This window comes from Schistocerca serialis, chromosome 2 (assembly GCF_023864345.2).
Source record: "Schistocerca serialis cubense isolate TAMUIC-IGC-003099 chromosome 2, iqSchSeri2.2, whole genome shotgun sequence".
Classification (NCBI taxonomy): domain Eukaryota; kingdom Metazoa; phylum Arthropoda; class Insecta; order Orthoptera; family Acrididae; genus Schistocerca; species Schistocerca serialis.
In genome coordinates this window covers 907,610,663-907,626,658 of record NC_064639.1, presented here as the reverse complement: position 1 = coordinate 907,626,658, position 15,996 = coordinate 907,610,663, and the positions used below count along the sequence as shown (strand labels likewise).

The 15,996-nt window shown below is 38.9% G+C and overlaps 1 protein-coding gene across 1 annotated transcript in view; it reads right to left on the bottom strand.

Moving 5' to 3' along the window:
• Positions 1-9,328: 9,328 nt before the first annotated feature.
• The window catches only part of LOC126458260 (esterase E4-like), a 178,234-nt gene continuing 171,566 nt past the window's right edge, over positions 9,329-15,996 (bottom strand). The window contains exon 10 of the mRNA XM_050095185.1: positions 9,329-10,776. Coding sequence (XP_049951142.1) covers positions 10,527-10,776 — 250 coding nt within the window. The 3' untranslated portion in view covers positions 9,329-10,526. The remainder of the gene's footprint in view (positions 10,777-15,996) is intronic.

Genomic DNA, 15,996 nt, shown 5'->3' with positions numbered 1-15,996 from the left:
GGGACCGCACCGCCACTTCCCAGCAAATTAGGGACACTGTTGCTCCTGGGGTATCGGCGAGGACCATTCGCAACCGTCTCCACGAAGCTGGGCTACGGTCCCGCACACCGTTAGGCCGTCTTCCGCTCACGCCCCAACATCGTGCAGCCCGCCTCCAGTGGTGTCGCGACAGGCGTGAATGGAGGGATGAATGGAGACGTGTCGTCTTCAGCGATGAGAGTCGCTTCTGCCTTGGTGCCAATGATGGTCGTATGCGTGTTTGGCGCCGTGCAGGTGAGCGCCACAATCAGGACTGCATACGACCGAGGCACACAGGGCCAACACCCGGCATCATGGTGTGGGGAGCGATCTCCTACACTGGCCGTACACCACTGGTGATCGTCGAGGGGACACTGAATAGTGCACGGTACATCCAAACCGTCATCGAACCCATCGTTCTACCATTCCTAGACCGGCAAGGGAACTTGCTGTTCCAACAGGACAATGCACGTCCGCATGTATCCCGTGCCACCCAATGTGCTCTAGAAGGTGTAAGTCAACTACCCTGGCCAGCAAGATCTCCGGATCTGTCCCCCATTGAGCATGTTTGGGACTGGATGAAGCGTCGTCTCACGCCGTCTGCACGTCCAGCACGAACGCTGGTCCAACTGAGGCGCCAGGTGGAAATGGCACGGCAAGCCGTTCCACAGGACTACATCCAGCATCTCTACGATCGTCTGCATGGGAGAATAGCAGCCTGTATTGCTGCAAAAGGTGGATATACACTGTACTAGTGCCGACATTGTGCATGCTCTGTTGCCTGTGTCTATGTGCCTGTGGTTCTGTCAGTGTGATCATGTTATGTATCTGACCCCAGGAATGTGTCAATAAAGTTTCCCCTTCCTGGGACAATGAATTCACGGTGTTCTTATTTCAATTTCCAGGAGTGTATGAAGCGTGAAAACTGGTTTCCTACTACAGCCAGTTACCTCCGTTCAGCTCATTTTGAAGAGAAATATATGTACCACACAAATGTCCAGAGGCGCCTTTTGTCAAAACCAGTACCTAATATCTTTAACTTTCCACCACATTCACAAAAGCAAGATAAAGTATTACGACCACAACCCAGAAAGCGATCTTTCGACAATTTGCAATATAGTGCTATTGCAGTGACATCATTAGCACAATGTAAATCAATAATTTAATTTTACTCCGTGTTCTCATTACTTTGAATTACATACTTTCTATTATAATCTTATGGTGTAACTCTGTTATAAACTTATGATGTAACTACATTCTTTCAGTGCCTGTCGGACCCACATCTGTTTCTGCTGACCACAATTACTGTCTACCAAGCCCTAAGAAGTTGAAAACACAATATAACAGAGTACAAGCAGAGAATGTGCGACTAAAGAAGCGGATAAAGCAAATGAAGCAACTTAGTGTACGGCACAAAAGAAGAATAGTGCAGTTACAGACTTTAGTTGCTGGTTTGAGAAGAAGGCTATGTAGTTCAGTTTCTGATATTTTAAACAGTGAACATGTAGTTGGTTTGTTGAAGGAGCTATCGGAACTTCAGTGCAGTGCTAAAGTATGCCATTATTCTCAGCAAATAAGGAAATTTGCCCTGACCCTACACTTTTATTCTGCCAAGGCGTACAGCTACTTACGAAAATTTGTGAAATTACCCCACCCAAGAACGCTTCGACTTTGTTATTGAATTACTATGCTTGTGTTAACTACTTGTAACACATATTTCAAATAAATTCTCGTTCACAGTGTACTGGTTTTTGAGGCTTTGACTGTTTACTTTGAAGTAGCGACAAAAATATCGCATTTCTGCGCCCGTTACTGTTTCTAATAGTTAACCACAGCATGTTTAGAAGTTTCACCGTAATATTCTGGTGGTACCTGCTCTAATTGCATTAATTTATGGGCAACAAGTAACGTTATAGTGGATGGACAGACTTATTTGAGTTGTCTTGTAGTGTTATCACATCGAAAAGTTTAGCCATATTTCGACAAAAACATCCCTTTTTGCTGTCAGTGTACACTGAAATCACTGCTGTCTATTGCTTGTTTTAGAAAAAATAAAGCTGGTATGGGCTATTTCAAGTAAGTAAAATGCAGTTACAAGGGGGCGGGACACAGCAGACGAATGCCTTGACTAAAGAAAACATGGCGGCCAGAACTTCAATTTGCTTCAAACATGGCGGACCTATAGCCACTCTATGAAATTTTAACTCGTTGATGTATATACGCTTTAGTCGATTAACACAACTATCAACTTTTACGAACGTTCGAGATTCTAAACTGTCGTCAGCTAGTGGTTTGTTTTGATACGTGCGAGTCTGATAACAGCTCAGTGTGGCAGCGTATATGTATTTCGCTGGATATTAATAGAAATATTCCTGACCGTGGCCTTGAAAACACCACAGACAATACGTTTCGTAAAAAAGTGAAGTCTTCTTATGTCCCGACCAGATCTGATTGTGTGATTGTTGTGTTGAACGCTGACACCGAAAATAATAATTATTTATTATCAATATTTTAGTATGGTTTCATACAATTGGTCTTGTCAGTACATAATACATTGTAGCAGCATACTCTTGCTGACTTTTTTTTCTTAATTTATATAGCTGAAAGAGAACTCGTGCAAGTTTGTTAGCTAAGTAATTTATATGTCCATCCCAAGATAGTCTCTTATCAACCATAATTCCAAGTAATTTTACACTCGGACCGCAGAGACAGGTACCTTAGTGTCCAGTAATGACTGGTGTGCAGAATGATTGAATTTCGAACTTAAAAAGAAAAATATGAGGCATTGTTGAAGAAAAATCGTCGACCGGAGATGAAATATGAGGGGAAGTGGATTTCTCAATGTAATCTTAACCAAAGGTTAGTGTCTTGACGCATCTAAAGATTTTGGCTGCTGAGTGTTTCTTCGCACTGAGTACGAATAACCGACGCACTTCAGCTGGGTCAGAAGTACATCAATTTCTGCTTGAGATTCACAATAACCACGCAATTGCCCGTCGTCATCGATGCTGAACTCTTTCAGATTTTCTCTCATTAGTCTCTCGAATGCTGAACACATAATTAGAGACGAGCAAACGAAAAACAACGCACAGGACACAAACACAGCACAATACACGATTTAAACGCAAGGAGCGCAAAGCACATTTAAACGAATGGCGCAGAGCACAGCGCTACCCTGTCACTACCTCTCGAAAGTTCACAAAAGTCGATATACGGTTTCTATCGTTTTCGATGTAGCGTGTATACGTCATAATGACGTGACATCGTATCCAAGTCCGGTGAACTTAGCATCCTCCGCGCTTCGACAATAAACAAGTTACGTCACAGGTCGTTCACCTTTTACATTCTCGCAACATTATTTGCTAACTGTAGCTGTTGCCGAGCGACTGCTCGATTAGTGAATGATTTAAAATGATAAGGCAATCACATAATGTTACAAACTCCATCCAGCAAAGTGACATCCGGCACCGGTACAACACAATGCATGCATATTTGCATGCTTGCATTCATCATTGTGGCAGTTACACTGGTGATTAATGTACCAGCATTTCACATTTGCAAAGGCTTATCTCACATTTACATTAACATGTGGTCTTTTAATATATATCACTTAAATATGTTACCTAGACAAATGCATTGCTGAAATTTCATTACTGTACATTAATTGTTTTTTGGTGTTGTGATTTTTTTTTTTCTTTCAGCACATTTATATAGGCTCCCTAGAGCTACACACATTTTGAAGGTTCCTATTGTCATCTTTTATAATTAAATTCTCTGCAGCTACATCCATACTCTTCATACTACTGTGAAGTGCATGGTAGAGGGTACATCCCATTGTAACAGTTATTAAGGCTTTTCCTATTCCATTCAGTATGGAATACAGGAAGAACGATTGCTTAAATGCCTCTGTGAGTGCTACAGGTAGGCTAACCTTCTCTTCAGGACCTCTATGGCAGCTGCACGTAAGTGGTTGTGATATATTCCTAGATACACCACTTAATGTTCGCTCTATGAGCTTACTAAGTTGATTTTCACAGGTAGTTTGTGTCTGTTTTCAAGCATCTGCCAGTTTAGGTCTTTCACCATCTTTGTGACGCTACCACTGGTCAAACAAACCAGACTGTTCAGTGTCTCCTGTCAGTCCTATTTGGTGTGAGTGCAGCACATGTTACAAATTTCTAGGATGGGCCGCAGTGTGTTTTGTATGCAGTGTCTTTTGTAGACTGATTGCATTTCCCTAACATTGTACCAATAAACACCAGTCTGCTACCTGCTTTACCAACAACTGAGATTATGTAATCCTTCCATTTTGCACGCCTGCAAACTGTTACACCTAAGTATTTGTACGAGTTGACTGATTCCTACAGTTAATCATTAATATTATAGACATAGGATACTACATTTTTTTGTTTAATGTGCTGCACAATATTACATTTAAGATGATTTAAAGTGAGTTGCCAATCTTTGCACCATTTTGAAATCTTATCAACATCTGCCTGAATATTTGTGCAACTTCTTTCAGACACTACTTCATTACAGATAACTGTAGTACCAGCAAACAGTTTGACATCACTATTAATATTGTTTGCAAAGTCATTAATATACATCATGAACAGCAGTGGTCACTATGGCACACATGAAGTCACTTCTACATCTGTCGATGCCTTTCTTTGTATTTTTATTGGTGAAGCATTCATTCACTAAAAATTTGATGTGGGATACAGCTGACTTTGTACATTAGTACATAATTTTAAATACATATTACACAACAGTTAACACTGATTTGATTAAATAAATAATTCAGGCACATGATACAGTGCAGTAAATCATTGAAATACAATGCAGGCTTTTACTGAAAGCTCAATGTGTAATGATCTTTTATTGTGCTTGTCTGCAACTCAGCATGTCATCTTTATGGTGAGTAGCAATAAATCCTTTTCATAATATTGTCATGCTGCTACCTGGACTTCCCATTCTTTGACTGGGCATCATTGTTCAGTTACTTTATTTTATTTTTTGTTTGATATGCCAGATGCCTTATAGTACTATACACATTCAGCATGGGAAACTTACATGCAAATGTAACGAAACATTATTCATTATAAATTTAGTTACACATATTATAGTACTTATAAACCTATAGGGCATACATGTTGTAATCTGTCAAAAAATTAACAATTAAACAGAAACACTTACATTACAAAGCCAAGAAATGGCACAGTCTGTGAGTCTATGCAGATCCTCTAGTGAACCATCCTGAAAACCATGAGTTTCACACTCAACTATGTGCTGCATTGTCTGTTAGGTTAGGTTGTTTGGGAAAGGAGACCAGACAGCAAGGTCATCAGTCTCATCAGACTGGGGAAGGACAGGGAAGGAAGTCGGCCATGCCCTTTCAAAGGAACCATCCCGGCATTTGCCTGAAGCGATTTAGGGAAATCATGGAAAACCTAAGTCAGGATGGCCAGATGCAGGATTGAACCGTCGTCCTCCCGAATGCGAGTCCAGTGTGCTAGCCACTGCACCACCTCACTCAGTTGTATTGTCTGTATTTCGCCACAGTCACAGTGAGGATCGTCCACATAGCCCCACTTGGCCATCAGCTCGTTGCACCGTCCAACACCAGTTTTCATTCTGTTTAGTGCCACCCAGGTTCTTCGGCATGTTGAGGACAGGAACATGATCAGCCGGATTCTAATGAAGTGACCAGTGTTAACACTTGCTTGTTGTCATAGGTGTTTCCATTATGCTATGGTGTCCCGATTGTTTGAGGAGTGATGTCATAAGGGATTTCTTGACTTTAACCATGTCAAGCCGTGCAGATCAACATGTACTGGGAGGGTGGTGTCAGCAGAAATTGTTTGCATTTCTCTTTGGATTGTGTGTTGTCTGCAGAGTGAGGGAGGTTCAATGTTTGCCATAGTGTTGGGGTAGGTCTCACTGTTCCAGTTATTGTTCTCAAGGTGTCATTTAGGTGAACATCTACTATATACACATGCAAACTGTTGGCCCATATAGGCGCACAGTATTCTGCAACACTGTAGACTAGAGCCAAGGAGGAAGTGCGAAGTGTTGTAGCATTACTTCCCCAGGTAGAGCCTATGAGTTTCTGGATGATATTGACTCTGCCTCTGAGTTTTTGGCTGACATCCTGCAGGTATTCTTTGAATTTTAGGTTGCAGTCTAGTTTAACACCCAGGTATTTTGGTGCTCTTTCATGTATTATATTCTGGCCTACAATATTCAAGCACAACTTCCTATCTGATTATTTGTTATTCAGTTGCATCACTGTGCTTACTGTTTTTGATGCATTAAGGTACAGATGCCAGGTCATGTAGTAGTTATGAAGCTGCACCAAGTCAAATTTAGGCCTGATTCCAATTGTTCGAATGACTCGCCATGCAAAGCACTGAAGAAATGTGCAGAACAGTCAGACATTGTGAGCTCTGTCTCTGAAGAAGAGTTGATAACTGCAATAAACGACATCAAATCAAGGAATGTTGCCGGACCTGATCGAATCCTACTAGAGTTTCTAAAGAACGTAGGTCCAAGAGCATGCACATGGTTTTGCAAATTTTTCACCTCCATACTTAAGACTGGAAATATCCCAAACAAATGGAAGGAGTCGAAGATAATAGCTATCTTGAAGCCTGGAGAGGACAAGAGAGATCCCAAGAGCTACAGACCTATCTCTCTGCTATGTGTGATGTGCAAACTTCTTGAGAAAATTGTTCAGTTATTTGCTACAAAGGTTGGTGATCTGCAAATGCCAGGCATTTTATGATTTTCTTGTTTGCACACATTCTTCCTAGTTGGTTTCCTTTTACTTTTTCTTCCCATTGTTTCATAATTTTGTCCAAGACAATGTTGAATAAAAGCAGTGAGAGACTATGTTCTTGTCTGACCCCTGTATGTATCTCAAATGGGCCTGAGATTTCTCCCACAGATTTTATTTTGGGTGTGATATCTGTTGTATGAGTGTCTTAGTTTTTCTGTCTGTTCCATATTCTTTTAGTATGTCAAAGAGAATCTGCCAGGTCTATGGAGTCATAGGCCTTCTTAAAGTCCATGAATATGACTACAGTGTTGTTTGTCTGTCTGATCTTGAGGAGCATTTGCTGGTTCCATATTTGTTCAATACAGGACCTTCATTTTCTCAAGCTTGCTTGGTATTCGCCTATCTTTTATCAGCTTTTGGTTATATTCTGTTGAGTAATGCCATGGAGAGAATTTTGTGGGTGACCGGTAATAATGAGATACCTCTGTAATCATGACGGTCTGTCTTATCACCCTTTTTTTTTAGTGGGTGAATCAGTGCACAGTGCCATTCCTGTGGAATTTTCTCTGTATTCCATATGTCTATAAGGATTTCATGGATTTTCTTTGTGATGATTTGGTATTTGAGTTTACAGAACTTGGAAATAATGCCCTGGGGCTCTGTTGTGTTTTTAGATGTTTTATAATCTCTTCTACCTCTTTTACTGAAGATGGCTTTGTATCTGGGTTTGGTACTGTTTTCATGTAGAGTAATTTTTCTTTAGAATTCTTGCAATTGAAAAATTTATCAAAATAATTCTTAATTATTTTACAGTTTTCTGTAATATTTGTTTCCAGATATCCATCTGTTCTTTTGAAGCAGATATTTGGAGGCTGATAACCCTTTATATTTTCCCTGAAAATTCTGTAGAAATTTCTCTTGTTATTTATCTTGAAGTCTTCCTCAATTTCATTTAGTCTATTTTTGTCATATGTCCTTTTCACTCTTCTAATACCTTTCAAGGATTGTTTCTGGACATTGTAGAAATTGTAATTTATATTTGATTGTTTTATACCTCTTCTCACTGTAGGGAATTCCTAAGCATTTTTAGCATATTTTGTACCTACACAATGCTAAAATTTATATCTATGAGCCTCTGTAAGTACTGTCCCCATGTATAATTATGACTCATTCTGTATCCATGCAGTTCTCTTGCATAATGGATAAATGGAACATGAATAAATAAATAAATAAAAATCATAATAACAGACACATGTTCCAGTTCAGCACTAAGACTGAGTGGCTTATGTGCACTTGACAAGTCATCTTGTTTTGATCCCATACTAGTTCTGTTAATGGCCTTTGTTGGGAACCTGTAATTAGATTCCACTAATTTCTAATCTCATGTACATTCTGAACCGTCTATGCCTTTGCATTTTTTTGCTTTGCAAATGCTTTTGATGTGTACCTGCACTCCACATCAAAAGCAAACTGCATCTGTAAATGCACTATAAAACATGAATGCTTGATATAACACTGAGTACACAAAGGGAGTCTTAATACTTCTTGTAATGAGGAGGCAAGTAACAGATGACTTTCTTCTCACCAAATGCTGGTGGCATGTAAACAACATTTTTGCTTGCTGCTCATTTCATAGGTCCCTTGACTAGAGGTGCCTCATAATATGTGGAGACTTTTCCTTCCTCATGCCTGTGTACCTACCTAGTGGGACACTGCATGCAATGTGAACATTATCAGTTCCTCTGTGCTATCCTTAACACATCTGCTAATGACAGATCCTGTTACCTTAGCATTTGTGATCTTATCCTATTGTTGGAGGCTAATCTAATCACAATATCTCAGACAAGGGCCTATGGATAGGACTGCTGACACTGAGGATTTTCAGATTGAAATTTGCAATGACAACTATAGTTTTGAAGACTGATAATAAATTATTGATATGGTTGATCAGGTCTCATCTTATGCTAGTTGAATTCTAATGTAGCTGTCACTACATGAATTTTCATAGTGCAAAATTCAGATAACACTTCGCAAACATGCGAAAATGAAAACATATTGGACACAACTTGCTAGGCAACTGTACTACTTTCTTTTCAAGACACCAATAACACAACAACCTTGGGAAATTGTAACTGTTGCTGCAGTATCTGACATTACACTTCCCACTCATACAAGTGAGATAATGGAAAGTGGCAAAGGTTTTGGGTACAGGCCTAAGATGTATAAAAACAAAAGGGTTCTTACAAACCACAATCTAGTTAGTGCAACAGTCTGAGACAGTGACAGAATAAAAATCTTCCTAGAATGAGTGCAAATACAGGTAACGTGAAAAATCAGGTCCTCTGATGTCCTAAGAGCCTCAACGGAACTACAATCTTTTACCTGAAGATCAAGGTAATGTGTAGGGAACATTGTAATATACACAGAGAGAAAAAAGAAAACCTGCAGAATGACACATTAATTTTCAGAATTTTATATTCAGTAAATTTATTACATTTAGCTATAACTAAATGGTAACAGTAAACTCATTTATGATAGCTTACTGTTTATACTGCCTGTTACTTTTGCATATAATGTTCACAAAATCAGCAAGCCTGTTTCACAACATTTTCTTTTTTCTTTAATATAAGCAGTGGGCACTGATTCTTTTTCTTTGGCTTCACCATCACAGACACTCTCCTGGAGTCCTCTGATATTCTTCTTAAAAATTATGAGCATTGAATGTAGAAAAATTGTGAAGAAATTGATTTTACTGAAAAAATTAGTCACAAATATTTAATTTCAAGCATTGTATAATAGATCTCTCAATATTGAGAGACTAGATTCATCAAGAAAAATACAGAATATTCAAATTTGTCCTGTTCCACATACATATTAATACTTGAATGTAATCATAACAAGTCAACTAGCTTGCCGCAGGGCAATGAAAACAGAAATTAAAGAAATGTCAGATGCTCTGAACTCCCTGTGACTTCTGCACACTTCTACCCAGAGTCAGTGTCCAGAAATAGGTGGCAACTAAGTTAACTTAACAAAAAATGATAAAACAAATTAAGAGTGTAACTGATAGTAAGTCAGTGGTTACAATAGGTATATAGGAACTGACAATGTAAAGACATTAGATAAATGAATCCAATTAAAAAAAGTACAAACCTCATCCTGACATATTTTTTGCTCATTATAAGTATCATATAAAAGTTGCAGGCCATCTTCACAGTTTAGCTCTTAGCTATTATTTACTTTCTGAATTTAATAGAAAACTACACTGAATTCTGAAAGAAATGTGTGCTGAAATAATTTCTAATGAGAGACACATTTTTAACAGTATAATCACCATTTTATTACTGCAGATCATACACACATGTACAGTGTCACCTTGCAGTTGGCACACAATTTCAATTTTTATGGTCATTTCAAGTCAATACATTCGATGCTGCTTCCCCTTGTGTCACCACACAGTAAGTGCTCTCTTAATGCAGCAACAAACATCACAATTTCCCACTACCAAAATTAGTATGACATGCTTTCAAACTGGACTTCCTTCCATTTAGTATCAGTACTTATAAAACTTCACAAATTATCTGAGATTTTCTACAGTTATTGTTACAGTCTGACAGAGAAGACAGCATGAACTTTCTCAAACATCATTTAAAAATGTAAAACATCTCATTAACAATCCACTTTCAAGAGAACTGTATTGTACGGCTTGCTGCAGATTTAAGGAAGTGAGCTATTTAATGAAACAGCAAAGAACTAAAACTAAAAGAACTTGTTGCACTGTTAGTCCTGTTTCTTTTGTGGTGCCAGAGGTGGTATTTTGATAGAGAGGGAACAATCTGTCCCACAGCTGCATCCTGTCTTTGTAGTAAAAGCCTTGTTTCATCATCAGGTCTGAGCCTATCTCCAGGTATGCTGGGCTTGAAAGGTTTAGTGGCTGCCAGTCAATGTTAATCAGGTCATTCTTCTCTGATGTTGGATTTCTGCAACAAATTAAACAGATGACCCTTTGTAATATGATCAGGTATGAACATTTACGAGCAACAAGTATCACATCTTATTAGTGACTAATGAATTATGAGACAAAACTGCTGGCCACTACTTACATTGTGTAGGTGAAACACACAGTACTGCAAACAGGCACATAGGGAAATACAAGGGAAAGTGAGGCACAAGAGAGATTGGACCTACAGTACTCTCCCCAAAATTTTCACCTTCACCTTATTTGTCATCGTTAGTGGTGGGTGCCTCTCATACTGGTGTGTGGGTAATCAATGCTTCATTTTTATGCTTCCCTGACCTCTCCCTCTGATCTACTTTTGGAAGGAACTGTTTGTTCTGAAAGCTAGAGACTGTACCATTTTTACTTTTCTATGCATTTATTGGTAGTATTACACTTTTCACACTCTGCTCAACATCCAGAGACTGTGGTCATGTGTGTGTGAGTTGCATTTTCTTGAGTGTATGTGTGTATGTTGTCTATTTCTAAAGATGGCCTGTTGGTCTAAAGCTTACTTTCTGATAGTCTTTTTGTTGTGCCTGTCTGTGACTCGGCATCTGCACTAGCAACTATGCTTTTCATAGTCCCTATTTGAGATGTGTTTCCCAAAAAAGCTCACAAAGATCAATGTCATGCCTAGGAACACAAGCCAGTGGATAACACCTGCTATTAGAGTATCTAGTCAAACACTAAAACATATCAGTCAGCTCAAAAAAGATAACAAAGATGTACACTTCACAGATTATGTTAAGACATACAAGAAAATTTACAGGAAGGTGATCAAAAAAGCCAAGACAATGCACAATGACAGTGTAATTGCTGGGTCAGCAAACAAATCGAAAGCTATATGGAATGTAGTAAAAAAAGAAATAGGCCCAAGCAAAAATGTTAGAAATCTGGATGACTATGTTTTAAAAGATGATCAAGGTGTGCTAGTCAGAAATCTTACTTTAGCAAATTACATTAATGACTACTTCATAAATAGTCCAATCAATCTGAGTAAAAATTGTTCTAAGATTAGTAGAACATCAATCCCAGAAAAACAAAGTGTTAATTCATTGTTGCTACCTCCCATGAACAAATTGGAAATTGAAACTTCCTGGCAGATTAAAACTGTGTGCCCAACCGAGACTCGAACTCTGGACCTTTGCCTTTTGTGAGCAAGTGCTCTACCATCTGAGCTACCGAAGCACGACTCACGCCCGGTACTCACAGCTTTACTTCTGCCAGTATCTCGTCTCCTACCTTCCAAACTTTACAGGAGCTCTCCTGCGAAACTTGCAGAACTATCACTCCTGAAAGAAAGGATAATGCGGAGACATGGCTTAGCCACAGCCTGGGGGATGTTTCCAGAATGAGATTTTCACTCTGCAGCAGAGTGTGCGCTGATATGAAACTTCCTGGCAGATTAAAACTGTGTGCCCGACTGAGACTCGAAGTCGGAACCTTTGCCTTTCGCGGGCAAGTGCTCTACCATCTGAGCTACCGAAGCATGACTCACGCCCGGTACTCACAGCTTTACTTCTGCCAGTATCTCGTCTCCTACCTTCCAAACTTTACAGGAGCTCTCCTGCGAAACTTGCAGAACTAGCACTCCTGAAAGAAAGGATAATGCGGAGACATGGCTTAGCCACAGCCTGGGGGATGTTTCCAGAATGAGATTATCTTTTCTTTCAGGAGTTCTAGTTCTGCAAGTTTCGCAGGAGAGCTTCTGTAAAGTTTGGAAAGTAGGAGACGAGATACTGGCAGAAGTAAAGCTGTGAGTACCGGGTGTGAGTCGTGCTTCCGTAGCTCAGATGGTGGAGCACTTGCCCGCGAAAGACAAAGGTCCCGAGTTCGAGTCTCAGTCGGGCACACAGTTTTAATCTGCCAGGAAGTTTCATATCAGCGCACACTACGCTGCAGAGTGAAAATCTCATTCTGGAAACATCCCCCAGGCTGTGGCTAAGCCATGTCTCCGCATTATCCTTTCTTTCAGGAGTGCTTGTTCTGCAAGTTTCGCAGGAGAACTTCTGTAAAGTTTGGAAGGTAGGAGACGAGATACTGGCAGAAGTAAAGCTGTGAGTACCGGGCGTGAGTCGTGCTTTGGTAGCTCAGATGGTAGAGTACTTGCCCACGAAAGGCAAAGGTCCCGAGTTCGAGTCTCGGTCGGGCACACAGTTTTAATCTGCCAGGAAGTTTCATATCAGCACACACTCCGCTGCAGAGTGAAAATCTCATTCTGGAAGTTAATCGAATAATAAAAACAATGAAGAATAAAATGTCCTCAGGGATTGACGAGATACCTTGCTCAGTCATGATGAGATGTGCTAGTGTCATATCAGACCCACTCTCACACATCATAAACATATCATTTTCAGAAGGTGTCTTTCCACAACGATTAAAAATTGCAAAAGTAAAACCATTGTATAAAAAGGGCAATATATATGAAGTGGGAAACTATAGACCAATAGCTTTATTATCGGTATTTTCAAAAGTAATAGAGACAGTCATGAAAAACAGAATTACAAATTACCTCCAGAAATTCAATCTATAGTCTGTAAACCAACACGGATTTTGCAAAGGAATCACCCAATTCATTGAAAATATTGTAACGGGGCTAGATAAGAACAACAGTACAATAGGAATAAATTTGGACCTCTCAAAGGCATTTGATACTGTCCAACATGATATCCTGCTAGACAAATTAGAATATGTCGGTATACGAGGAGTAGCTAAAAAGTGGTTTCAGTCATATCTCCATAATAGGAAACAGGTAGTAGAAATTGCAACAACAAACAGTTAAAACCAAAGTATTGTTTACAGATCAGATATTCAGACTGTGCCAATTCGGATACCGCAGGGGAGTGTTCTAGGACCTCTCCTATTTCTTCTTTACATAAATGATATCAAGATTCCGGTAAATGGTACTTATATAACCCTGTTCGTGGATGACACAAACATTGTAGTAACTGACATAAACCAGGTATTGCCAACATCTGCAACCAGAGTTATAGAATATTTGCAAAATTGGTTTGAAGTGAACAAATTAATCATAAATATCTCTAAAACTAATTGTATCCATTACAGGAAAGCAAAGTCACACTCTGATCTAGATCTTAGAATACAAAATAAAGAAATTGTGAGAGTTGCTACCACAAAATTCTTAGGTGTACATATAGACGAAAATTTAGACTGCAAATCCCATATCCTGTATCTCTCGCATAAGTTAAGCTCTGCTTGCTTTGCTTTACATGTTATTAGCTTGGTATGTACTAAGGAATGTAGCAGAGCTGTTTACTTTGCTTATATACATTCTGCTATTACCTATGGCCTCACCTTCTGGGGTCATAGTAAGAAAAATCTCAAAACCATCTTCACTCTACAAAAACGAGCTGTTAGAATAATTACCAACAGTTCAAGACTAACTCCTTCAAAGCAATTATTTAAACAGCTGAATATTCTACCCCTACCGTGCCTCTATATACAGAAAAGCGTAATTAATGTAAAAAGAAATATTAACAGTTTCCAATCCAACTCGGATCTACATACTTACAACACAAGAAAGTGCAATGACATTCACATAAAAAGAGTTAACAAGGCTTTGGCGCAGAAACAAACAAACATACAAGGAAGCAGATTGTATAACAAACTACCGGTAAAGATAAAAGAAATAAAAAAATTGTCTTCATTTAAAGAAGAAGTATTCAAATTTTTAATGACCAACTGCTATTATAGTATAAAAGAATACCTGGAATAGCTTCATACTAAACAATTATATTTATGTACTCTGTGCCAATAGTAATTTCTATCTGACTGTTGCTATGATCTAAATAAATAATATGTACAAAAGTGCTAGAATTGTATATGTTATATCTAAATATCAACTGTGTATACCATGTAAAAAGTCTTTCTCATACATCAATGTAAATAATCAAAGTTGTACATGCTATTTCAATGTGGTCTGATGTTATGTAGTCTACTATGCACATCTGTATTTTGTATAGTATTGTTAACCCTATATGTGTGTATATATATACTATGTATTTTTGGACGAAATCCATGCAATGTACATTGTCTCTGGATGAATAAACTACTACTACTACTACTACTACTACTAGTAGTAGTAGTATTGTCATATTCCATTGTGGATTTTCCATTATTTGAATTTTCCATGTGTTGTGATGACATTAAAAGACATAAAGCATTGGAAAACACTTGCCAGCAGTTCTGTCTCATAATTTATTAGTATTGTCATATTCCATTGTGGATTTTCCATTATTTGAATTTTCCATGTGTTGTGATGACATTAAAAGACATAAAGCATTGGAAAACACTTCCCAGCAGTTCTGTCTCGTAATTTATTTACAAAATAATTTATCTGGATAGATAAAAAATCTACTCACCAAGCAGTGGCACAACACACACGTAAAAGTCGTTTGTAAATGGCAAGCTTTAGGAGCCAGTGGCTCCTTCTTCAGGCAAAAGGTTTGAAGGGAAAGGAAGAAGGGTGAAGGAAAAGAACTATAGAGGTCTAGGAAAAGGGGTAGGTTTCAGGAAAGTCACCCACAACTGTGGGTCAGGGGAGACTTACTGCATGTTTATTTGTTTTATCACCCAAATTTTTCATATATTGATGCCACTAAAGGTACTTTTACACTGGGATACATGTATCGCGACATGTACGAGCGACATGTCAATTTGACATGTCCCGATACATCACCTCATACAAAAATTCACGGAACTTGTATGTGGACCCTCGAGCTCATACATGTCGCGTATACATTTTGTATATTGCTTTTTGGCCATATACGCGACATATATGAGCGACATTTGAAGAACTCGCGCATGCGCAGTACTATCATTTCCTGTCGCCTTGTCAACTGCCGCTTATTTCGACGATTAGCGTATGCGTAGTACCAGGCTCTTTGGCGGCTGTTTGAGTTTTGAAGGTGCCGACTGTCGTTTCGACGTTAATGTATCTGCATAGAATATCAAAAAGTGCCATATGCAACATTATTCTTCGTGTTTGCGAGGCCATTGTGCAAGTTTTATCCCAAGAAGTGAAGGTAAAAGTTTTATATATATCAGAGTATGTAATACATTATATAATTTTTTCATGCATCTGGCACGTATATCAATGTTTTGCTGTTATTCCGGCGGCCTCGCGTGATAATGTTGACAACGGATGCCGACAATCGTGTGTGAGACGTTGGCAGTAGCT